The following is a 27841-nucleotide window of genomic DNA, read 5'->3' on the forward strand; positions in this document are numbered from 1 at the left end:
ATACTCTCACTCTCATTGCTGTCAAAGGGGACCAGCTAATAAAACATGCTCAGAATATTTCTACAGGTAGATAACATGCTCAATGTATTCTAATTTTCAAACAATTCATTTTCCTTTAGAATTACATTAAATTTCCATCATAAGTTTTTTTTTCTCTTGCTGACAGGTACTGTCATGACCTGACTGTTACAGGTATATTATAAACTTTCTGCAAAGTATTTGGAAAATGAATTTTTCAAATGACAATGAATTAAGTATGCCTACCAAAATAAATAAGGAACATATGGGGGTGGATCCAAGAAGGGCAGAACATTTGGCAACTGTGCAATTGAGTGAAGGTTTTTCCAACCTTCCTGATAAAGACACCTGAAATGCTATTTCACAACTGTTCCCATTGTTTGTCCTGGCAGTGTCAAAAGCCATTTTACATGCCAGTCAGCTTCCCACATATCTCCCTAAATCAAAGGAGAACTAACTGGCTTTACAGAGGGTTTCAGCCATTCCCACCTGGGTGCCAAATTGTTTGGCCCAACACTGCCAAGATGTTCCCTTTCTGGCACTACAAGCCTGCAATTCCACATATATACATTGCTGGGGCCATCGTTATTATTACACTTAGGCATATTGCTTTTTGTAGAATAAATCCAAAACAGACTTATCAAACTTTTTTACCATAAACAAATAGGAAAAATGGCTTCTAATTAGTAAGACAATAAAAAGTTGTGTCTGGTTGGAATTACTTAAGGAGTTTATAGAACTATGGAGGTGTTGACTGCAGTCTACTGAGAAAACTGTGTTGGCAGTATCAAGAAATACTCTATCTGAAAACTTACATTTTTAAAGATTTATTCTTCTATTTATTTTCTATCTCATTTTGCTTCCACTAGAGTACTCAAAGCAGTTTAAAATGTAACAGAAACACAGATAAAATCAATTGTAATATTTTGTATTATTTTCTTATTCCCAATGATATGGATATGAAGATTTAGGTGGCTTACCGCAGACTGCAGCGCCATGTGTTCTGGATCCTGTTACCTCATTGCCATATCTGTCAACACACCAGCACTGCCCTGCACTTCCGTGGCACTGTGTTGGTTTATAATACCCATCTTCATCACATAAGGGGATAAACTGCCCTGCGCAATACATAAAAACATATGAAGCCACCACTCCTACAGCACAAACTTTCTAATAGAAATAACTTATGAATAAATTTACAGTGTCTCAGACATACTTAGCACATATACTTATCCATAGGTTCCTTTCCCACCTTTCTACAATGAAGTCTCAATAGATTTTAAACCCCTTCCTTTGTCACTCGCTTTCCACCAGAACACCTAATCCAAATTTTAAACCCCTTCTGTTGTCATCTCATTTTGATTTTAAATTTAAAAGTACAGGAAGGAGTTTAAAATCTGGATTAGCTCTTCTGGTGGAGAGGTTGGGGAGGGAATGACAAAGGAAGGGGTTAAAATTTGAATAAACTTCCATCGTGGGAAGGTGGAAAAGGAAGCAATGGAGGAAGCAGGTTGAAAATCTGGTGGGAAGACAGGGAAGGAAATGAGAGTCTGGTATCATTGTAAGTCAGTGATAGAGAGAAGGTGGAATAGCAGATGGACTAGAGCAGTGGTTCCCAACCTTTGGGCCTCAAGGTGTTTTGGACTTTAACTCCCAGAAATCCCAGCTTACCAGCTGTTAGGAACAGTGTGAGCTGAAGTCCAAAACATCTGGAGGCCCAAAGATTGGGAACCACTGGACTAGAGTGAGGAGGTAGATTGGATGGGAACAGATTTAAAATTTGGAGAAATGGGGCAGGCTCTTGGTGGAAAATAATTCAATAGCATGAGGTTTTGGGGAAGTGGTTATGATATTTGCAGTTTCCCCATTTTTGCCAGAGTTCTGCACTTCTATTCCCCGCAAATATATGTATGTGGGGATGGGCCTGATTCTATATCAGAATAGAAACATTTCTAAAGAACCAAATACATACAACAGTTCTGAAGTTATGAAGTCAATATTCAATATATGGTGATTATGTGAGGACAAAATCATACTATTTCATCATCATAGTGAGCACCATCGCCTATCATTATCAACAAGGAACTACACAGATTCATCAAAAAGAAGTATTAATGAAAGAGTTTTTCAGGAAATATTAAAGAGAACATTTGAAGTGAAATATTACTTTACTGTTGTATCATTTTGTCCTTCTCTTCTCAGAGCCCTTTAAAGTTTAAAAATGGACATTCCGGTAGTGTCATAAAACAGCTGTAACATCTTGGAACTGATAAGGTAATAAAACTAAATTTAACAGCTTTCAAAAACTTTATAAATTCTGTTACTGAAATTTAGTTTGGTGCCATCATTTTAGGATTCATATTGATTTTATGTTCCAGTTTCACTGGGGTTATTTATGTAGCCAATAAAAGCTTCAGAAGAATGATCTATGACTTACCTAGGAGCTTCTTTCCCACTTGCTGTTTCTGTATGTTACTGAGCTCCGTCTGACAAGGTGGGTCTACAATGACATTAGACAGGTTAAACTTTATTTATATTTGAAAACTGAGGAATGTGTTGCTTAGTCTACAATTTAATTTCAAGCATGTTTCAAGATAGCTTATTCAGCTTCCTCAGGCTTCAACTTCTAAGGCAGCAATGTTATAATGTAAGAATCATTTTGTTACATTAGATCAAAGATATATCAAGTCAGCATTCAGTTTCATTCTCAGCTATTTAGTGCCAGCATTAGCAATTATGAATCATCATCATCTTCCTGGCCAGTCCTCGTTAAACTTGTCCAATGTTTCAAAGCTACCAATAGTGAGCATCACTGGATCTTGACATAATTATTTTGTTGAGTAAAATATTTCCTTGTATCTGAAATGAATGTAATTTCACTTTTAACATGAGAAAATAATTCTCGTTATCCGGATTGATTTGAATCTTGTACATATTAAATTCACTTTAATAGGTTGAGACAAAAATTTCATTGAAGAAACTATTTTTCATTAAATTTCTGCAAGGTAAAACACTGAAAAACATACCGTATTAGCCTAGAACCAATTAGAGTGGGTCCATTGATGCAATGTGATTTATGTAAGTGTTCACCTTTTTAGCAACTGACTTAGTAGGCCTACTTTAGTTGCAAGTAGACATTGGATATAGACCAGATCTGCATCCTGTGGGTAAATACTTCTAAGCCCAACTGCTTTAAATGAAAGCATTAAGCCCATAGTCAAAACTCTTACATTGAGTAATTTAAATATGCTTAATTTCACCTGGATTGTTTGCTCTGTGAGTGACTGCATTCCTTCACGATGTGACATGTATTTCATTCTTTTCTCCATTATGAATAGGATGACGTTTATGTAAATGTAGGATTTAAGTTAAATTCCCATCAGTTTTGTTTTGATTAGCTTTACTATACAGCACATTTGAAGCTGTGCTAATACTATGTTTCTACTGTTCTAGTCTGCAGTCCTCAATCTTTGTACGTTCTGAATAGTTTTAATGGAAAACCACAGTAAAAAATAGTTCAGGTTTACAATTGAAGTAAGTTTTTTTGTATCTATTGACAAGACTTTATCTCAGGCATATAACTTGCAAACTAGTTTTTCTGTAATAGGACTACACTAATCATTACTTTAAGACTGTAGCTAGCAGCTGTTTTCCCTTTTTTATTTGCTAAAAACTTAAAATCCAGTTCAAACTGGAAACCTAGCACAAAATGAAAAAGTTTATCTCTTTGTACCCTTTATGGTTGTGATCCAGAGAAACGGAGAGGGAAGCTAGTGAGGAAAATTATGCTTTCAAACAGACATCTAACTAGAATCTTAGTCATATAAAATAAGAGATTCAATATAAGCTGCAATATATAATTGATAAAGCAGATGGAAAATTCTTGCTTTACTCTTTATTTTGTCTTTTTCCATTTCCTCCTAATGAAATGTAGAGACGTAGGGTCCATCTACACTGCAGAATTAATGCAATTTGATACCACTTTAACTGCCTTGGGTCAATGCTATGGAATCATGGGAGTTGCAGTTTTACAAGGTTTTTAGCTTTCTCTGATAGTGTTGGCACCTCACCAAACAAAAAATCCAGGATTCCATCGTATTGAGCCATGGCACTTAAACTAGTCTCAAACTCAATTAATTCTACAAAGATGCTTTCATGAACTTGAAAAACTGCAAGTTGCTTCTAGCATAAGAAAATTGGCCATCTGCAAGGACGTTGCCCAGGGGACACCCAGATGTTTTGATGTTTTTACTATCCTTGTGGGAGGATTCTCTCATGTCCCCGCAAGGCGCTGGAGCTAAAAAGTGTAGGTATTTTTTGGGGTGTGTGTGTGGTTGAGACACTAAAATAGTTCAAGATATAGCAAACTTGAAACAACATTTTCCATCAAACCAATACGGAATTGGAAAACATTTGATAAGAAACCAACAAGCTACAATTGATTTTACTTGCTTAAAGGTCATTTGGGATTACAAAATGCATTAAAATTATTGTAAAAGAGGCATGTCACACATGTGCTTTATACCTCTTATTTTCATGTATCTTACCCTGCCCCCCCCCCAAATGCTACATATCAATCTGTTTTAGAGTGAGTCCTCTGCTCAACTTTTCAAAGGCTGAAATGGCAAGCGGGGAGAGAAAAAGCACTACACTACAGCTGAAGCACAATTTCTCTTAAGGTTTTCTGGTTCCTCTCAGCTGTATTATCCAAAGTTCTTGAAAAGTTGAAATACTCACAGAATACTGTGTTCTACTTTCATTGATCAATTACCAACATTAGCTATGTATTGCAACATTATCCTTCATTTTTTACCTTGCTGTCTCTGGAAGCAATAGCACCACTCATTGTTAGATATCAAACTGTCCTTGTATGTGTCACAAGAATTGAAGAATGCCTTGGTACAATGCTCATTCTTATCTAGGTAAATGCTTCCAAGTTCTGATTGGTCCAACAGCAGGTCGTAGTTTGTATCAAGCCTGTTAAACATCCAGCCAAGGGAGTCCTTGCAAATTGGCAAAATGCTGGTATCAAATCCTAAGAGACAGGAATACAAAGTAGTCAGATCAGAGAAGATAATTCATCTGGGATAAAATTTTGTCAAGCTAAGGCAAACTGTGCTCCTCCAGGTGTTTTGGACTTCAGCTCCCACAATTCCTAACAGCCGGTAAATTGGCTGGGATTTCTGGGAGCTGAAGTCCAAAACACCTGGAGGAGCACAGTTTGAAAAACACTGAGCTAAGGAATTCTTTGTAATGGAAGCAGCTTAATAAAATAGCTATCCAATTTGAAAACAGATAATTTTATGAAAGTAACGCCGTAATGGTACTAAAATAAGTAGAACAACTGAATCTGTTACTAAATGCACCATTGATATGAAGGCATTTAACTAAGTACTGTATGCTTCCTTTCAAACAATACGTTTGCCAGTAGGAAAGAATTCTGGCACCTTGACTTGTATCTTAACATCCAGGAAATGAGAAACTAGAGAATAAGACTAGATAGGATAAGCATTCAGGGTGAAAGATATGATTACATGAAATCAGCGAGGAAGGAGAGTTGAAGACCAGATGTAAAGGGTATAGCCTGGGGAATTGTAGTATGCTGTCACTTTGGCTTTATGCTCAGAAAGGTATGCCTGGCTCCTCTCCTGCTAATTAGCTCTCTCAGGCAAGGTAAGCCAAAGAGAATTGAACTGGCAAAGCTGCCCTTGACAAGCGGAGCAGGAAAACAGACTGAGAGGGAGGGAGGGAGAACAGAGAAGAGGCAAAGAAAATGCTTATCTCCAAGAAGAGTGAATACTTTCTTAGTGAGGAAGGACAGGGCATGAGCCTCTCCCAATGGCAGCTAAGAAAAGAAAAAGTGTATCTTGCCACCTACATATTTAGTAAGACTGAGAGGTGACAGTTCACAGTAAAAAAAAGACTGATAAGTAATGGCTCTAATCATAGAATAATAGAATAATAGAGTTGGAAGACACCACATGGGCCATCGAGGCTAACCCCCTGCCATGTAGGAATCACGTTTGCATGCAGGTAAAGGAAACATACCAGAAGGCTGATAACATGTCTTTCTACATTTTAAAAATATAACCTTTATAAAAGTTTTTCAAAACATATTGGTAAAATGAGTATAAGTGGGTTTAAAGGGTAGTTTGGGTGAAAAGATGGGGAAGGGATGGAGGAAATGGGAGATAAATAAGAAGAGAGGGAAGAATGAAAGAAAATTATAAAAAGAAAAGGAAAAAGGGAAAAAGAAAAAGAAGAGAAAAAAAACTGTTGTACTTCTAATCTTTTCTTCTGGGTAAAAGTCTATTTTTGTTAATATTTTTGAGTCCACTCCATCATCATACACTTATAGATGTATCTTCTTGTTAAACATTATATTTCTCTCTACATTTTTGATCCTAATTTTTCTGTCTGCTTCGGATATAGCTTATTTTCTGGATCCCTAGATTTCACGCTCCTTGAAAATTAGAGATCACTTCCCTATAAGTCTTACAGATGATTTTGGAAGCATCTATTTTAGCAGTTATAACAGACAAATGTTCTTCTATTCTAGTCAGCTTTTTAAGGTTTTCATTTATCAGTGTAAAATTACAGAAAAAAGCCATATATACCATGGGCCAGTTCCCACACTGTTTGAGGACACATGGACTTGAAGCTAGATGTCAAAAGCTGAACACATCTTACACATGCTGACACCTGACAATAGTTCTATAGGCAGCCCTTGAGTTACAAACAACTCATAGTTAAGAGGGGGGTGAGACAACAGTAAGTGAGAAAAATCTACCCCTAAGAAGGGAAATCCACTCCTGGAAAAGTTATCTTGTGGAAAAGGTGTCACCACTGAAGCTTTATAACCCATCTTTGTTTCCACAACAAGCCACAGTTTTCAAAATCCAATTATCACAGAGACAGAATGTGAGGTGGAATCATCTGAGCAGGGGCACAGACAACAAAACAAACACAATTGGGGTGTTAACCCTTCCCTATGCTATCAAAAGCTTGTGTGTGTGTATTTGAGTATGTATGTGTACATGAGTATGTATGTGTACATGCCAATATGAATAGATCAATAGGTACCGCTCCGGTGGGAAGGTAACGGCACTCCATGCAGTCATGCCGGCCACATGACCTTGGAGGTGTCTACGGACAATGCCGGCTCTTCGGCTTAGAAATTGAGATGAGCACCAACCCCCAGAGTCAGACATGACTGAATGTCAGGGGAAACCTTAAAAATGTGGCTGGAATTATGCTTAAAAAGGTACTTGCTCTGACTAACATACAAATTCAACTAAGAGAAAACCTACAGAACCTATCTTGTTCATAACTTGGGAACTGCCTGTATTTACACAATTTTCTAGACCTGTGAGGACTAAAATTAGGGAACGAGGGGGGAGGGGATCATGTGAACTGGTCCTGACTCTTATATTGGTGATTCCCCTCTCTTTAGATTTTTCATTTGTTCTGTTGAGTGACATGATGTGCAATAGTTCTACTTGTGTTTATCTCAATGTCAGTAGAACTCTTAGTATGATCAGAAATGCTGTTTTGCCAATTCATGACTCTGCTGAGAATTCTTCCCATGTTCAAATAAACCTGGACTGAACTCTCTTGCAGACCATACAATTCAATATGCCACATGTTCAGTATGAGGGCACTGGATTTTCATGCAGGGAGGTGGCCTGACAGACCCATGTCAGACGTGTGGTGTTTAGGACTAGCAGTATTGATAGGATGTTATTCCATGCATATAATCCCAATATTTTAACATTGGCAGAGACAGTGCACAAAAGATGTTCCCTAAAACAACTGTTCAAAATAGCTGAACATGAACAAAATAATGGCATTTGTTGGAAATTTGGCAAAGAAGTTGAAAAAGCCTTGGAGAAAAGCCAGAAAAACACAAAAGCCATCAAGACAAAGGAATTTGGCACTTTCCGTTTTACTCTCAATTCCATACCAATGCTGTCTGTTCACATCAAATAATACACACACACACAAAGCTGTAATGAAATGGTGTCACTGAACACACAATAGTAGGGTATTCAAATGCAAGGTAGAACAAAAGTAATCCATTACCATAGTCATGTCATAAAACAAAGAAGTTTTAATTTTAAAGACATAATCATTCACAATTGTTTCTGAACATAATTTCCAGCTACTCTGCCTGCTTTTTCCACAGTCATTTCCACCATACATCTATCATTTCCCAGCCTTTATAAAATAGCATTTTGTTTTGAAGTGGACAACTCTCAAAAACTCTTGAATTTTCATGATCTACATAATCAAAATACTTTGCCATAATCGATTAAGCACAGATGGATTTTCTTTTGAAATTCTTATCATAATACACTTTATTTATATTCCTCCCTTCTTCCCTAGGGGGAAGCATTTACATACATAGGCAAACATTCAATGCCTTTACAATCACGAGACACACAAACACAAACAAATATTAAATAATTAAGCATTAAAAATAGGTGCATTTTCAGTATGATCCCAAGTGCTTATTTTCCTGAAGCCAGTTTGGGCATCTGGCACTTATCACTTACAGTAGTAATATTTTGAGCATCACTTTGCTTGCATGGGCATTCAGTGCAATAATCTTGTGGTTACTGCATTTCCTTGTGTTCCCTTTTGTGAGGATTAGAATGTACATTGAGTGTTTCCAATCTGCAGCCCATTCTTTTGTTTTCCATATTTGTTGAAATAAATTATTCAACTGAATTCTGTGTCTGTTGGTATGCCAGCTCTTCCTAGTGATTTATTTCTCCAAAGTGCTTTGAGTGCAACGTCACTTTCTAAAATTGTAGGTTCATTTTCACATGTGTTTTCCATGAATGAATCTATCATACTTTTATATCTTCTATATTTTGTTTCCATTTTCCATTTTGTTCTTTGTGTTGTATTTTGGCTTAATGGTTGGTTTAATGTTATTCTTTAGCTTGACTCTATTTTTTAAATTAGAAATTCGTGGTCTTTGCCACAATCTGCTCCAGGTCTTATTTTTCCATTTTTGGCATAAAATTAGGTAGTCTATCTAGTTTCTATAATGGCCATCAGAAAGGTGATATACATGTATATAGTTGTGTTTGCTTCCTTTAAGAAACAGTTGGCCTTGCAAAAGCCAGTCAGTTGCTTTCCTGCTTCATTTCTTGATCCTAGACCATTTTTTCTCCACAAGTTTTGATTCTACTCTGTTAGCTAGTACTTTTGCACTGCAAACATCTATGACTAGAGACAAAACGTGTTTTGGTGTGTGATCAATTTCCTCCTTTGCTCCATCAGAGAATCTTTTCATTTTTTCTCATTCGGCCTCTGCATTTGGAGCATAAAATTGGCTTGATGGGTTTTCCCTGAAGTCTTATTGATATGATTCAGTCAGACTTTGCATTATATTATTTAACAGTTTTTTTCTACATTTCTCCTTCTCCCTTAAAACTCTTGCTGACTATTTGAAAAAGAAAGTCTCCCTGTAGAAGATTCAGAGTTCAGAGACTTGCACATGTTTTATTAAGACAAACTGACAACTAGCATACACAGAAGTAAAGCTGATTTATGAATGTTTCATAATGTATCCCCTGGAAAGAATCTAGACTGGCCAGAATTAAACTAGTAATATTTGTGTCAACTATTAAATTGCTAATTTTGAGTCTCTCCCCCACTGTACCTTTTCTTGTAAGAAAAATATTCTTTTACTTTGGTTAGTATATTACACTTGGCCATTTACCAACTTGGCACGTGTACAAGGTCATTTTTTTTCCTTGTAGGAAACCTGTCATTGGCCTGAACTCAAAATGAAATACTGAATTCCACACATTGCCATAAATGTGTCTGCACTTCATTGTGCATGGCATTTTCTACATTAGGATTTCATCAGTGAAATCTCTCCCCCCCCCCCCCTCTCTCTCTATATATATCTATACTGTATCTGCAAATATTTCTGTTTTATATCTAGGGGTAAATGTCGTCTTCTAAAGGTTTCCAAACTCAGTATGACCCCTTTTTTCTATTCTTGTAGCAGTCTCATATTTAAAATAATTGAACTAACTTATTTTAAGATTCAGCAAAGCAAAAAACACAAAGTTGAAAACAACTTTTGTAAAGAAAGGTGATTCTTTTTTGCATTGGCATTTTGCATCTTGATTTGAAATCTTGTTCAAATGTATAGAACATTATTGATACACAACAGATTCAAATTTACAAGAGAAAATAGGAAATTAGAGGATTAAATGCTGAAGGGGAAGAATGAGAAAGAGACAGACAAAAACTCCCACAGGATTAGGTACTTGATGAAGAGAGGCAAAGGAATAAAATGCAAGATAAATAATACTGATCACAGCTGGAGACACAGCATGCACTACAGCAGTTAGGATCATGAGCCATGGAGACCTGGGTACAATTCTCAATTCAGTTATAAATTCCTGTAGCTTTAGGCAAACCACTTTTCTTACGTTTATGTTCCAATTTCCAGCATATCAATGGTAACAAGAACCATCAAGAGCTTCAGTACAAATGACTGAGATCCTTTCAGCACAGAGATACACAAAGTACAGAAATGCTAAAAATGCTTACTGAAATGGCTATTAGAAGATCCTATATTTTTAACAAAAATAAAGTTGATCATATGCCAAACTAAAGATTTGATTTGTTGTCACCATGTGTCTTCAAGTTGTTTCCAACTTATGGCATCTGTAATACAACTCAATTGTGGGGAATTCTTGGTAAGATTTGTTCATGCTAAAAGTGTGTGACTTGCACAAAGTCACCCAGTGGGTTTCCATGGACAAAAGGGGGTTTCAACCCCCCAGTACCATAGTCCAACACTTAAAGCACTGCAACATGCTGGTTAAGACAGATTTTGATTCCTTTTAAAATCAAGTTACAGAGGTAAGAATTAGTAACAAAAACGTTAGCTATGAAGTCGGAGCAGGCAATACAGCTTTCCAATGCCCCAATGACATTATAAACCTAATCATCTTGCTGTCAAAACAAAAAAAAAACTAAATGAGCAAACTGCTCATTTGAATTGCTCAGGGCATACAGAAATCTAGGCTGGGGGCACTGTTAGCTAGAATAGATACTGCAAGCACTGCATATTGAAATGATTTGGGTCTCAGATCTGGGCATCTGAATCATTGGTTAAAATGGGTCTACTCAAAATGTGACTAATTCTAGGCACAACAAACTGTATCAAAATATTCAGCATTTCAAGAAATATTCCTAGCTACTCTGCCATGCTGTCTTACCATTTAAGCATAAGTTGTTTACTGGTGATAGGGGGAAAAAAATCTTTAAAAGGCTGAAATTGTGACTGTTACGAAAATCTTTCCCTTGATCCCAACAAGAGGACAATCTTATTACCTCTATGGACATGGCTCAACTTCCATGGCTACAGCCAACCCTTATGCTTGTCTTGTTAACGTAACATGTTGGCTAGATCACAGCTTCTTAAACTGTGGGTTCCAATGTTGGAGCCCCAAAATTTGGAAACAGTAAACGCTTTCTGAACATCATCACATGAATGATGTGCAGTATTTACAATGGACTCTGCACAGCTGTACTCCATAAAAATGAAAATCAGTCTGTTTAGCAAACTTTGAAATGCAGATTTGTCACAAGTAAATGTCCGATTTTTATACCTTTTTGCATGCCAATATACCCGGGGTAAAAAAAATAATCATCTGACCTAAAGGAGTCCTGAGTGGAAAAGTTTAAGCCCTAGGCTAGATCACAAAATAATGGTGCCCCAATGATAGCATATGTTTTTTAAAAAGAGACATAGCAGCATAGGTTTTATACACATGCACTACTATGCTAGCCTTCCTCAAAATATGCTGGACTACAAATCCCATCATGCACAGCAGAAGTAATTAAATACATATGGAGGGCATCAGGTTAGGTAAGATTGTTTTTTATATTTATTTTTTCTCTGAAATTATACAAAAATGAATCTATTCAAAGATAAGATGTGTCCTTATTTCTCTTTGCCTCACCACAAGTGATGGTAGAGTGAAATAATACCTTCAAATTAAGTAAAATAATAGGATATTTCAGTAATGTTAATTTGCAGAAAGCAGGAGTCATAATCAAACAAACATGTAAAAGATTTAAATCTAAAAAATATTAATAGTAAAGTCATCAAGTCAGCAGTGGGAAAGCTCTATTAAACAACACACCGAAGGAATGCACAGAGATGGCTTGTTGTGTTAATGAAGGATCCAAGTTCAATGCTTACAAAGCCTAATTTGCCTTGACTCCTCAGTGGGAAACCGCACTCCAATGTAGCACTGAGCATAATAATTGCTGTTTTAACAAAGCCTGCCAGTAATTACATAACCTGACATTCTGTGTATTTTGATGTATGAACAACAAAATCTTTACAGTTAAAAGTGGGTAAGAGTTACAGTTTTAAGAGTTTACAGATCAATATTTTCACACTATTGTTTTCCTTTGAGGTGTGTGTGTCTATGCTTTGCGTATATATCATTGTTACTAGCTTTCACTAACACCGTTTTGGATCATGATTCAACAAATATTGCAAACCTGCCATTTGAGTCCATTAAAGTAATTTGCATTGTATTCAGTGCTTTCCATCCACACAGGAAGAGGGTCAGTTAGTGGAATGGACTCCCCCTCCTTCCCTAAAGAGCCTTGCATCTCCCAACATTTAATCGGTGCGGTGCAAAGCAAGATGAAAATCTGGTTCCAAATTTGGTTCCAAATTAGAAGTCTGTTTGGGCAATGTTGGGTTAACCCTTTAACTTTTATCTTAAAAGTAGGGGGTAGGAAATGCATGGCCCATCAAATATTATTGGAGTGAGATTCTCATAATCTCATACTACTACATACACCACAATCTAACAACATCTGGAGGATCACATGTTGCTCAGTCCAACTTTATAGATCAAATATCTGGTTGTACTGAGGTATTTCTTCTATATTAGAACTACACACAAATTTAGCTATAGCCTTGCTGGTGACAATCCAATAAAACATGTTTGTACCAAATGAAGCAACCTTTGAAAAAAGTCTGAAGGAACTGTTCTTGTTAGAAAAACACAATTCTGTTTCCACCATAGGAATATAGACTTCTGGAAGGCATATTAACATTTCTGTGGTGAGTGGCTAAAAAGTTCAGTTTGAGACCAACTGGAAAGTTAGAGTCATGTAAAAAAATCAATTACTTCATAGAGACCCACACAAAGATATATGTAAAGTTGTAAGTACTTACTACTTCTTTCAGGCCTTTGTACAATTCTAGCCCTCTTCTGAATTCCGCTTTCATGGAGAGCTTTAAACCAATCTCGCAATCTGTTTGCAACCTCTCTGAACTCCATGTCACTGCAGACTGGAAAGCAAAATGAAAGGCTCTTTAATCTTCTCAGGCTGAAAATAAATTCAGTCTTTTTTTAAAAAAAATCAATATAAACATTAAGAAAAATGCATAGAATACATTTACAATTTTTTCATACAAAAAAGTAAAGTTTTATAACCTCCCAAAATATAACAAGAAAACTGCAGAAATCAAGACTGTCAAATTTTTACATCTCCAATGCTGTAACAATTTGAATAAATCCTGGAAAAAATGGCAAAAATTGTATTTAAATGTCAGGCCATTAAGAGAAAACCAGAACTGACTTTTAGGTAAGATATCCCCCTCCCACCCCCACCCCCACCCCCACTACCTTTGAAAGGTTTTTCACACTTCTAAGTGCAATACGCTCCTATCTTATTTGGCTCTGATCTGCTAAAGTAAACTTCCCCAACTGAGATGAATGAGAGCACTTGTTCTGAAGGCACTTGATATAGAAACCTTGCTGAAACAAAGTGGACTCGGTTAATCTCTTTAAGGGGAATCCATCTGGGAGCCCCAGGCATGCTACTTTGACTGCCTTGTCAATGAAACAAGCCAAGACAGAAATCTAAAGGATAATAAAAGAACAAATGCTCTATATATCCATCTATAAGTATAGATATTTTATTTAAAAAATTGATCTGGGTTGACTTATCTATGGGTCAATATAATTAAGAAGGGAAACACTCCTTTCTCTGAAGAGACCGGTTAAAGGTGAAATCTTTTATCTGTCCCGGGAGACCCTAAAAAGATGCACTGATTCCCTCTTCTCTGTCCACCATGGAATCTCTGGCCTTTTTGAATGCCTGTGTCAGAGAATGGCAGTAACAGCAAGTAGCGGTGGGCCCCTGAGATGATACTGACACTTATAGAACCATAGAATCAAAGAGTTGGAAGAGACCTCATGGGTCATCCAGTCCAATCCCCTGCCAAGAAGATTTCCCCTCCCCATAGAATGACCCCAACTTATCCAGGGATTATAGCAAAATTCATAATTTGGGCCCCAAAACCGGTCTTTAATTTATACATGAAGTCGATTTATACATGAGTATACATGGTAAATAAATCTGATACCCAAACTGAATGCTTGAGAGCTAATTTTATAGTGAGAATACAGTGGTATTAAGCACAACACTATATTGCAGCAGTTTCCCCACTTGCTACATTTTCATTATACTGGCAAAAAGTCTTTGGGCACTGCTGTCACATGGACCCTTTTTGTAGCTATCTACACCTATATTGTTGTTGCTTTCCTCTATGTTTGGTTTAGTTGGACTCAAGAATTAGCTTGTGCTGAGTTACAGATAGGCATATGGAGCTGAATTCATTTTCGTTCATTGAATGCACAGCTAATACAGTTTCTGAGCAAACCTAATAGGGGTAAGCATCAAGTTAGCAAAGCAGAAGTTGTAGTTATGTGTCTTTCCTCCAATGCTTGCCTTGGATGTGCATTTGCCTGGCAGCCCTGGCAGTAAGTGAAGGAGCATTATGTTAAATGTTATGTTTCATTTGCGGGACTATGGTTGGTGCCTCTGCTACCGTGACTGACACTCATGGTAATTTGAGAATACGGTACATAAAAGTTCAGAGTATCCAAATTTCAAGAGAACTACAGAAGTGCACATAATAGACTTCATTCTGCTCCCCATGGCATAATTACACCCATGCAGACTGCTAAATCCCCAGATAGAAGATAGTTCAATTAAGCTCTTGGGTTCTGCTCCTGCCAGAATGCCAGATCAAGGTTGCTGCATACCAGGAACTTAATCTAACTAGCTAGCTATACTTGGGCATAAATGGCACCATTTATCTACCTCTTTAAAATGAAAAATCTTTCCCTGAATGAAGGCATGCTACTCAAATTATATACTACATATTGGCCTGCATTGATTTAAAATAGGTCAAGATGAGGTAATTCAGACTATTATTTCACCCAATAGGTTGTCAGATGAATCTTTAATGACAAAAGACAGACAGTAAAGGTTGTGGAAGGTTAGACAGTAATCAGAAAATGCATATTAAATCAGATGAATCCACTCAGGAACCTGCCAAGAAGTGCTTTTCCTTTTGTCTAATGTGACTGGAGGCACTTGCTCTTACAATCAATTCTTGCAGCCATTAAAAGAATTAGTATGGATAAATGAAGTCTCTAGCTCAAAGGTTATTTTGGTTCTATCATCTTGAAGTGCTAGAAGCTGACAAGGTTTACAAAAATCAACATATTTAACTATGGGGAAAATGAAATAACTTAAAGTCTCCTTCATCCATGTTTCAAAAACAACTTTCATAATGTAGAAGTGGAATGATTGGAATGTAAACCAACTGCTGAATTTGTTTTCATATAAAGTAATGCAACAATTTGAAGCTGGAATCTGAATATAATTTACTGATTGCAAACAGAATTTCTGGAAACGCTAATCAGTGTATTTTCCTTTACTACTTTAATTTTCAGTACAAAAGCTGATTGTTTGCTTTCATACAACTGAATAAAAGGAGCAGAAAATGTGTTAACATTTTATCCCTAAAATATGCATCTAAAACAGCATGATAGTTTACAAGATCAGTTGTTTACAAGAACAAAAAAAAATCCTGAATGACAAGTAAAGGGTATAAACAAAGACTATGTTGTGTCAGCATCCTGTCAAAATTCCCACAAACCAGATTAAATGAGGTGCTGCAGGGATTGCATTTCAGATGGTTTTATTCTGAATGTATCATCTCTTTTAAATGGAAGTAATCCTTTTTATGTGGCAACTCCCATTAAACACAGAGAACTGTACTGTGAGCCAAATTCATAAGTCAACATTCAAAACCATTCACAAACATATTATTGCAACATACAATTCCACAATTAGGCAATACGCCATCATACATTATGTATACCATTAAAAAGCAGAACAGACTACCAGAAAGGATGGTTTTCACTCAGAACCAAACTTTACATTATTCAGAATATTGTATCCTCTTGGGACTGTACCACTTCTTAGAACTGCGAGCTTACCCACTCAAAGAGGAGGAGGAAGAGAAGTGAAGGAAAATAGTTCGTGATTGTTGGAAAATTGGCTATAAGTTTTAAGCAGCATATAAAAGATTAGGAAGTAGCATTTTTGTTGTTTGAGCCAGAAATTTTGTAAAGATGTTCCAAATCAAGGAGAAATATTATTTTACACTGAAGCATTTCTGTTAGACATGTCAAATGGTATATAATGTGTTTAAAAGAACCTACTCCACCCTGTAAATTAAAAATCATCAACGGTGTCTGCATGACCAGAGAAAAGGAGGAGGGATTGTGGTTAAGGCTGTTGGAAATAGCAACCTTCCAAGCCTTTCATTATTCATTTGTTAATGTATATATTTGCTAACCTGTATTCTGTGTAGGTTGATTTGGCAGTTTGACTATACCTCTTTGGTGTGGGAGCAGTTACAGACATGTGATTGTACTGAGCATGTTCATACTCAGGATTCCGTTTTATATTCAGTGTCTGCTTTACACCTCAGTGGAGGTGGATGCATGTTTTCATCAGATCTCAGTGGAGGTACATGCATGTTGTTGTTTTGGACTTCAGTAGAGAAGTATGACTTATGGACTTCAGTGAGTACAACTATACCTAAAGACTATGGACTATTGATTAAGAATGATGCCTGTGTACTCAACACACAGATAACCACATCCTACCCTGTTTTCCCGAAAATAAGACATCCCCGGAAAATAAGACCTAGTAGAGGTTTTGCTGAATTGCTAAATATAAGGCCTCCCCCGAAAGTAAGACCTAGTAAAGTTTTTGTTTGGAAGCATGCCCACCAAACAGAACACCAGAGCATGCGGGATTGGTAAATGTACGTACCATAGATGGAAATAGCGGTAGTAACAAAAAATTATTGATAGGATTTCACAGTTTGTCTGGTTATGCTGGTTTGTGATGACAACTACTGTACAGCATATGATAAATTTTCAGTTTTTGTTCAACAATAAATGTGAATTTTTCTTTATGGAAAATTAAGACATCCCCTGAAAATAAGACCTAGCACATCTTTGGGAGCAAAAATTAATATAAGACACTGTCTTATTTTCGGGGAAACAGGGTATCTATAACTGAACTTTAATAAGAAATGTACCTGTATGGTGAATTAATACAAGATGTTTGTGAGTAAACAACATGTTATTTTTTCAAAGAAGGCTTTGTTTTTTTTAAAAAAAATCTCTGAGTGCATATTTAAAACTATGAGGTTTTAAGGGAGTGTATATCTTTTGGGCAACTGCAACTGTAATTTAAACTTCAAAGAAACAACCATCCTCTGCTCACCAAATATATTTTTGTAGTGGCATGTTTTTGTCCTTGGCAGTTCATAGACATGGTTCTTCAGTTTAACAGCTTAGTTACCTGTGTGCCATTACATGAATGCTTATGAATATCACTTGTTCAAAGGGTTGAGTTCTAACAAGGTCATGCTTTTCTTGACTAGTGGTTTTAAAGGGTGGTCTCCACATGTTCATGGACATGACATCATTTTTATTTTTCAACAAAGTTATGATTGCCATTTATTTGCAAAGGGCTATGTGCCCAGAGATTGGGTGCAGCTATTTCTAATAAAGGCAGGATAGGGCTCTATTAAGCATCTTCGATGGGTAGAAGAGCAAATTGGCATTGTACCAATTCACCCTGGCTCCGCCTCTTTTGGCTCTGTGTGTGTATGAATATCCAGAGAAATGAAAAACTTGTGAGTACAGTGATGAGGTGACAATCTGATCTGAGAAAGTAGACATAGGGTGAATCTACACCAGACATGGGCAAACCTTTTGACAAAGGGGGCACACTGCAGACTGTGGCGGGCTCCATGTGCGCAAAAAGAGGGGGAGAGGAAGAGGAGAGTGCCAAGGCCCTCGAGAGAGAGGAGAGCAAGAGGGAAGTTCCCAGCAGGCCGCATTTGGCCTACAAGCTGTATTTTGCCGATGCCTGATCTACACTGTAGAATTAATGCAATTTGGCACCACTTTACCTGCCATGGCTCAGTGCTGTCAAATCATGGGAAGTGCAGTTTTACAAGGTATTTATTCATCTCTGACAAAGAGTGCTGATGTCGCATCAAGCTACAAATTCTGAGAATCATGGCAGTTAATGTGGTGGCAAACTGTGTTAATTCTACAGTGTAGATGCACCCTCAGTCTTATGAAGGTTCGGGCTACACACTTTGTTCTCACGCTCTCCAATGTGCTACAAGATCCCTTTGCATACTGATATTTCACATTGACATGGATTATTGGTGATTGCAGAGGACCAAAGAAGGCAAGATCAAACTAAGTACTCACACTTCTAGATGATTTCACAACCTAAACTATTTAATGCTCCTTAAACTATTAATTTTCTTCCTACTGTATAAAGTATGTATAGGTAGACCATTACAATAATTTAATATTCACTGCACTAATTCTAATTTTGCAGATGTAAAGACTTAAAAAAAAAACCTTTAAAGAACTATAACCTCCAGCTTCTTATAGTTCTCTTCTCAGTTTCAGCATACAGTTTTCTAATTCTGAAGACACAACAGAGATCCTCCTACCTTCAAATACAATCTGTCAGTTGTTCCCAATTTTATTTTCTACTCATTTCAGCCCTCAGGCTAGACTGTATATTTAGAGTTTACTATCATTCTTTGTTTTGATGATGGTCAGCTGGATCTCTCTATCAAGTAATATTTTAACTCAATCCTCACATTCCCATCAATCAGTTCAAGCCCACATTTCTCTGCAGTACTTCCAAAGCAGTATCTGAAGTCAGTTAAAAAAAAAGAAATTGGATAGTTTCTATTGTTGTCCATTGTCCACCTTCATTCTGGTTAGAGGTAATACTTTATGCTTTGTAATACCAGAAGTATCCTCATTAAAGTCAGCTAGTTTCATCCTTGGTGAGACTGGAGGTTATAGGTGTTAACTATCTCTATGGTAGCTAGCTATACCAATTTCTGAAGTAACCTTCTCTGCCCCCAATGAATGGTTGTCATAAGAAAACAGCTAAGGTGAAACTTCCAGTCACCAAGTTTGAAAACTCCTTTGTTTTTCAGGTTGAGGGAAGCAGCTGTTGTCAAATGATGGTACTGCACAACTTTTGATCATCTGGCTTTTTGTAGAAGTACAAAAGACTGCCTGGGCTTTAGAAGACCTACTCCACCTTGAGACAGCACTCACACAAAAGTCGCTCTGAGCATCTGATACATATACCCACTTAACAGCTTCAGAGAGAAAGAAAGTGATATGGCCATGTCAGAATCCATTATGTCTGTTTGCAAAGAAGTGAGATGGTATTTGACCTCACTTTTTGAACTGTTCAAAGAAAACTGTTTTCCTTCTTACATGCCTGTTGGTTTTGACTTAACAAAGTTCTATTTCACCATAGAAATGCTAGCAAACTCCAATATCCAGCTCTAGCATAACCCCTTGGCTGCCAATAAAATACATTATAGCTAATATTGCTCAGGGAATTTATGATGTCATGTACCAATTTATGACTGTGTACTTTAGAATAATTGTAATTCCAGGAGTGGGATATTGACATCGTTGTGCCAGTGGGACCATTCTACAAATGGAACAAGCTGTGTGACTGTTGTAAAAGGATTTTGATGTGCATCAGTACAAGTTATCTTTGTGAAATGGCAATGCAAAGAGAGGGGGAAATAGTTCCCAACAAAGACATAGGTTCAGGTAATCCAGAATGGAAGACAGAAGCAAGCCATAGGTGCCCTGCGAGAAAAATGCCCCCATATTTTTTGGTGCTCTGTTGTGTGGCGGAAACACCCACTGTGTAATGGGACATCTTGTATGTTGCCCTGTTAAACATTGTCACAGTTGTCTAACATAGTTACATATGTCAGCAAAGTAGTACCATTATTGTATGTTATGTCTCACAGACCATGATATAGGACCTTGGTTAATACTGTTGCCTTATAAGATATCTATATATTCTGGCCATCTGCTAGCTTTAAAAGTGTCTGATTTTCAGAATGTACATCATGCCGGCCACACGACCTTGGAGGTGTCTATGGATAACGGCGGCTCTTCAGCTTAGAAATGGAGATGAGCACTGTTCTGTCACGTGCTGGGCCTGTAACCGATTGTCTATTATATAGGATGTACACTTTACGCCCAGCGGGAAGCCAGGGTGCCTAAAGAAAGGTTGTTGAGGAATTTCCCTGAAAAGATGGCCTTGAAGTCTTTAAAGAAATAACAAAGTCTTTATTGACGAACAAATAATAAATCTTCAAGGAGTCTTGTCCCCACGGGACAGGCGATTGGCTTTGAATAACTGTGAAAACCCTCTTATAACCTCTCCCAGGTTACCTATTATCTGGGCCTAGCTGGTCTGGGACCCACTGCCGACTCAAGTGCGTCTGGGTGTTGAGTGGACCTACCAGCCAAGGCTTGCAGATGTTTCTGTGCTGTTGTTCTGTATCCCCCGACGGTCTTTATCCCTGGTGTTCTTTAAATATGAAGCTTTTTACGGGACGAGCTGGTTTACGTTCTATAGATGAGCTTCCTAAGTGAGACTAACTTAAAAATGGCTCCTTCCCTCCCAGAGCCCTGAACAAGGGGCGGAACCAAACTTAATGGTGATTGACAGGTGGCCTGTCCTATGATTGCAAACATTTGCAGCAAGAAAATAAAGTTGAAGTTTCTGGTACAGCTGTACCAGCACAAGCACCAACTCCGAGTCAAACATGACTAGACTTAATGTCAAGGGAAAACCTCTGCCTTTACTTACGTTTAAGTCTAACAATAAAAGCAGTTTGATTTTTATGCTAGTGAACTAAGTAAATGGGTTTTATACTCCAATTATTCCATGTTATGAAATAGTAAGTAGTAAGTAAAAGTAAAAGTTTATTTGTATACCGCCCTCTCTCCCGAAAGGGACTCAGGGCGGTTTCCAATATAAAATCAGCATAAAACATTGTACAATAAAACACTGAAAACACTATAAAACGCTCTAAGGATACAAAAAACCCCATAACAACTGACTAAAGCAATCACATAAACAGAAGCAATATAATCACTCAAATAACATATGAATCACAGAAGAAGAAAAAAGACCACTGGGATGGAGGAGAGGATGGCCTGGATGGGCCACTAGAACTAAAATGCAATGTTATATTCTAAGATGCTTTGGGGCAGAGGAATGAAGTACAATGTTTCAAGTCAAAGAGATGGCCTGTGCAACTACTATAGCTATATAGTAAATAATATACATATTGCTGATATACCAGTGAAGTACATATGCTTTTCTTACTGCTTCAAATTGATGTTGCATATAAGCATTCTGTCCATGATTAAATTTAAAATGATTTCAATGAAATTATACATTCACAAGAGATATCTGAACTTATTATCAGCAGACATTTTCAAGACACATCTCATTCAAGCAACAGGACCAGATATGATTGTCACGATTTACCTCAAAATGAACTGATAGAGAACTGACCCACATGGAATATGTTCCAAGACAACCCTTCTTCCCATGGATACCAGAAACCATTGGTAGTAGCAAACCCTGCATTTTAAATTTATTTGGCCAGAAGCTTATCATAGAATTGCACCTAGAGAGGTCACAAACACTTAGGGGGGCATATATTTTAGGAATGTGAAACTGAGGATACTGAGTTGTGAATAAGTGAGTTGTATTGTAAAACCTTTTGTGAAACCTAAATTAATCAATATTGGATTTAAAAATTTCATTGAAGAAGACTGAACAAGAGTAAGAAGGGAAGCCGTAGCTCATTCGTGGACCCTGCCTGCATTCAGGTCCATTAACCAGAGAATAATCCCTTCCTAAATTTTACAAAAAGTACAGATGTCTGCAATAAGGATGAGTAATAATAGGCAGAACTAGAACTAGCAGTAACAAAGGGCTTCAAATACCATGCAAATATAGTTGTACTGCACCAAAAAAATCAGCCATTTCTAAGCATGTTTCATGATCTTGGATGATCAGGAGCCCCCAGATGGCGTAGTGGACTAAGTGACTTGAAGGTTGGGTTGCTGACCTGAAAGCTGCCAGGTTCGAATCCCACCTGGGGAGAGTGTGGATGAGCTCCCTCTATCAGCTCCAGCTCCATGCGGGGACATGAGAGAAGCCTCCCACAAGGATGGTAAAAACATCAAAACATCCGGGCGTCCCCTGGGCAACGTCCTTGCAGACGGCCAATTCTCTCACTCCAGAAGCAACTCCGGTTGCTCCTGACACGAAGAAAAAAAAAAGATCTTGGATAGTAATCTGGTAGTTATGCCAAAACACTGTGACCTGACTAAACTGCTAAGCTTGCTTTTGCATTGCCATTACATTCAGTAGCAGTAGTGCTAAAATAGCACATAAAATATAAACATCATCACGCTCCAACAGTTTCTGCTAGAGCATCTCTTGGAAAGTCCACTGAGCTGGCTACTAGACTGTTAGGTGACATCTTTCCAGAACCCATCCAGGTAATTTTCCTCCAGCACTGGTTACAGCACAGACCTGAGACAGCTGTAATTCCACATCTATGGCAGCAATTTGAGTGTTGACAGTCCTAGTTGCAGCTGAGCCAAAGCTGAGCCTTTCCACTAAAGAGAGCCATAGACTTCAGATGCATGCACATCTCATTTTCCAAACACATTAACACCAATACTCCACTCCTGTAAATCACACTGCTAGCATTTCGTCAAAAAATCTTAATCATAGCCATATCTATAACTAGAATCTGATTATGGATGAAGTTATTCATAAACTTAAGATTGACACTAAAGCCACTATATTGCTTACATATTTTCAAATAAATTCTTGGTTTGCCTGTTAAAACCATTTTTATCCCAAGCTATGTTAGTGTCATATTTATGAAAAATTTCTCCAAGAAAAATAATGCAATGAAGTACAAGGCAGTAATCTATTCAGCCATAAATTTGCTTGATATTTGTGAAATATGAAATGTATCTGAACTAACTGGATGTGTTGATTATCGGCGCCACTGCCTTTAGCTGAAAAAAACTGTCAAATGTCATCAGCCATGTGCTTCTTTTTCCATTGCAGCTTAGACTAGCAACATTTATTTCTTCTAATAACTGCGTCACTACTGTATACTGCTTACAAGATTCATGAAAGTGAAACTGATTAAACTGTCAATGATGACATCAGCTCTTTGTCAGGAAAAGTAAGATAATAATATTTCAGGAGCTGATGTTTGATAAAGAAATGTTTCAACCTTGCCCATTACATGCTAAATGAGATTTGATATTACTGATAAACATATCCTTGAAAGACCAGCAGGAAATATTCACAATATTCAAATTTTACATTCTACTATGATAAAGATGATTTCTTGCTTTCTGCCAGGGTAGTCTGTAAATAATTCAATAACAGACATGCAAACAGTTCCATGTGATAGAATACCATATTTAGGCATGCTTTTTCTTTTGTGACACTCCTGAACATCACATTTACTATAACAGCAATACTGTATCACCAGTGACAATGCTTTGACCAAAAAAAGCATAATGTGATGAACAGAAGACATAGATGAAGACAAATACAAATAGGCTCTTAATGATGACTAATAAAAAGTTGCCCACATTAATATACTAATATGCATATTTCCTACATATTGCATTACATAACTTACTACTAATGATTGGTTATTAGGAAACTTTTTAGTAATCATTTTGGCAGGTAGATTAGATCCATAATTCATTATGCAGTTAAAAATCAAAACCCATCACCTCTTATACAATTCCCTATTTTGCTAAATGATATGTTACACATACATTTTCTTTCTTTCTTTCTTTCTTTCTTTCTTTCTTTCTTTCTTTCTTTCTTTCTTTCTTTCTTTCTTTCTTTCTATTTATCTATCTATATTTGTTTAAATAGGCATACAATATATATGTTTGTTGAGTACAATGTTATATTTTCATGCTGTTTATAATTCACTAACATTTGTCATACAGTATTTTTGTTTAAGGAGCCTCTGACTTCTGTTTGGGTAGGGCAGATAAGAGCATCGTAAATTATAAATCCCTCTTTGTCTACAGCCTTATAGGAGCCCCTGTAAATATTTTTACATCTAGTTTAACTTTACTTTTATATTGAGTTATTGGATCGCTGGCTGCCATTCTTTTAATGAAATCCTCTAGTTGCTCTCCGCTTAAGAGTACAGTTATTTTATCCATTGTTAGCAGGTTGATGATGTATTTCTCCCATTCTTCTATGGTAGATACCTCTTTTAAAGCAGTACAACAGTGAATAAAAAGTAAATGTATTCAGATAAATGGTGCTACAGTAGAGTCTCACTTATCCAACACTTGCTTATCCAACGTTCCGGATTATCCAACGCATTTTTGTAGTCAATATTTTCAATATATCATGATATTTTGGTGCTAAATTCGTAAATACAGTATTTATTACATAGCATTACTGTGTATTGAACTATTTTTTTGTCAAATTTGTTGTATAACATGACGTTTTGGTGCTTAATTTGTAAAATCATAACCTAATTTGATGTTTAATAGGTTTTTCCTTAATCTCTCCTTATTATCCAACATATTCGCTTATCCAACATTCTGCCGGCCCGTTTACGTTGGATAAGTGAGACTCTACTATATTTATATTTTGAAAGCTATTTAGAGCACATTCTTAACAACCATTCTCATTTATAAAAGTAACCAAATATCAAGCTGCACATAGACATTTCTGTAACAAGACAAAATAATTCAGATACAAAAACTCAGTGTCCAGCTGCACTGTAACCATCAAAGCTCACACACCTCATGCAGTACACAAGTAATTGTTCAATTGTATCAATGGTAAAAACACTTATACATCCAGTTAATATAACGGGTCTACTTCAGGTGCAACTAATCATGCAGTTGGCCATGCAGGAGTCATGCAGTACAAACTAAGGAATGTCAATAATAAAAGCAATTCCAACAATGATTATGTATGTATGTATGTTTTAAATATGGTGGCTGAAGTATTTGTCTGAGGTCTAGAAAGAAATAAAGATTTAAGTTTGCACTAAGTAATGAAGCTTATTGGGTGACTTTGGGACAGTGACTCTGTTTCACCCTGACCTAGCTCACAGTGTTCTTGTCATAATAAAATGTGGAAGAAGAAAGTAATGAATGCCACCTTCAGCTCACTGGAAAAATGACAACATATAGATGTAATTAAGATAGTAATAAAATACCATAGTTCAGATCTGCCTCATTCAATTTTCTTTGATCATAATGATCAATCGCAAATGCTGTAATATAAAGCATCTGCCTCAAGTCTAGGGGCCCATCTACATGGTCCAAATGAGTTGGGGTGGGGGTGAATGGGCTTCGTGGCATCTACATCACTCACAGAGCCTATTTGCCTTAACACCTACCAAGGTCACTTAATGCGGATTTGTCTCACATTAAAAAGTCACAGGATGCTCTGGAATCTCCTGCACTTTGTGGCATTGTGAACAGTTGGGCAGTTCATATTTTGAATGGCTATGGCTGTTCAATGTTCACATGGCCATCCCCTTTCCTCAAGCTCAAGGACGGAACAGATCTCTCTCTTTTCAATTGCTGGTGGCTGTCACTTTTCTCCTCCACTGATGCTGGAAACAATGAGCTATGACCACTTGCAACTTCATACCTCAAATTGATATTTTTATTGACGTGTCTACTCAAGTTTGCTTTTCTGCACATTTACTGCCAGCTCATGAAACATCAGAATATTTGTAAACAATGAATTTATTTGCACAAATGTGCTATGCAGTCTATGCAAATTCTACTAAGCTAGAAGCATTATGTACCAGGTGATTTTACTCTATAGTGAGGACTTTCATTCTGAATACTTATTACATGGATCCAATTTTTGCCATCTCTGAAGGAAATGACAAAAACAATTTGAATTCTAATGTCTATTAATTTTTGTAGAAACATGTCCATAAACCAGATATTTTGATCTTAGTCACTAGATAACCATGTTTAATTCAAGGGCATACAATAGACAAGTAACTCTTGTTCCTATGGCTAGCTGTTGTTGCTTTACCCTGACACTATTAGACATCATATCTAAATCTGTTGTCATAAGCACAGTGTAAAAAATTCTATGTTTCCACACCAGAAGAAGACACTCTAATATACAGTCACAAAGGCTGTCACTTTTCTCCTCCACATAGCAGAATGCCTTGGTACATTTGTGGGTCTTACAAAAATGTTAATTTCAGTAACTGTTATCAAGTTTCAGCAATGGTGATAAATGTAGGCTTGGCTGGAGGCAGGGATGTATGTAGCCCAGAACTCAAGGTTTTCTACACTTAGTTTAGTTTCTGTATTAAAAAGCCACATTGCCCCCAAGAGACCTTGGGGATTGCACGCCTGGAATATTGTTTCAAATACTTTATGGGGCTAGGAAAGCATTGTTGACAAGTGTTTAGCCCTCTATGGGCCATTTTAGGGCCATGATGGACCACATGCAGTTCAATGATTTCCCTTAGCCCTGCTTCAGTTGAACTTTGAATAAAATCTTCGCTCTTTCATTTGTATCCCTGACTTCAGTAAAGACATCTTAACTTTTTAATCATAATTTTTGTGGTGTCCAAACTTCGAAATTATGCTTTACAGATGTCCTCCAGCTGCACTAAGAAATATTACATTTTAGTATTTGGATATAGCAAGAAACTATGGTTTTGGAAACTGGAATGCCTCTATGGAATCCAGGTATAAAAAGGAGGACAAGTCAGATTATTCCTGATCTGGGAAACATTATTTTTAAATGAATATCAAAACATAATCTGGCATAAACAGATAAAATATTGTCTATTTTCCCATTTTAACTTTTGATAATTTTTTTTCTGGTACTTTATATGCATATTTTTGGTGGCTATATTTTGCACCTCAAGATCTGTATTATATCTGGCAAAATGTCAGTATGATCTGACAGCTACATTCATAAATAACTTGAACATTTTCTGTTTTCATTTTTAAAACATTTACATTGAAGCATAAATATCCAATGTACCCTTTGTTTCTATTATCATGCACTGGCAAACTACTCTAATCCAAATAATATCCTCTTAATGATATGCTGCTCCGAGCCCTAGGGGAGTGGCAGCATATAAGTTTGAAGAATAAATAAATAAATAAATAAATAAATTATTGTTTCAAAGTTTATAGGTGTAATATATTGCACAAGGAGATAATAGCTCCAGCAAGGAATTGTGATCTCTCTGCAATTCATTCAGTTTCCACTTCACATTTTAAAAAGAAAATATATAGCACAGATGATGATGATGATGATGATGATGATAATAATAATAATAATAATAACAACTTTATTCTTTTATCCCGCCACCATCTCCCCGAAGGAACTTGGGGCAGCTTACACAACAACAACAACAACAACAACAACAACAACAACAACAACATAACTTACGTAAGTTATGTAATAGATGCCCTAGTAACACTTATACCAT

The 27841-nt window shown here is 36.8% G+C and overlaps 1 protein-coding gene across 2 annotated transcripts in view; it reads right to left on the minus strand.

Annotated features, from left to right (window-relative positions):
• The window catches only part of spock3 (SPARC (osteonectin), cwcv and kazal like domains proteoglycan 3), a 158446-nt gene that overhangs the window by 2788 nt on the left and 127817 nt on the right, over positions 1-27841 (minus strand). For both annotated transcript variants that reach the window (XM_062981360.1, XM_008118132.3), the window contains 4 exons: positions 13256-13372; positions 4832-5053; positions 2456-2518; positions 999-1136 (listed from right to left, as the gene is read on the minus strand). In XM_062981360.1, coding sequence (XP_062837430.1) covers positions 999-1136; positions 2456-2518; positions 4832-5053; positions 13256-13372 — 540 coding nt within the window. The remainder of the gene's footprint in view (positions 1-998; positions 1137-2455; positions 2519-4831; positions 5054-13255; positions 13373-27841) is intronic.

This window comes from Anolis carolinensis, chromosome 5 (genome assembly GCF_035594765.1).
Source record: "Anolis carolinensis isolate JA03-04 chromosome 5, rAnoCar3.1.pri, whole genome shotgun sequence".
NCBI lineage: Eukaryota > Metazoa > Chordata > Lepidosauria > Squamata > Dactyloidae > Anolis > Anolis carolinensis.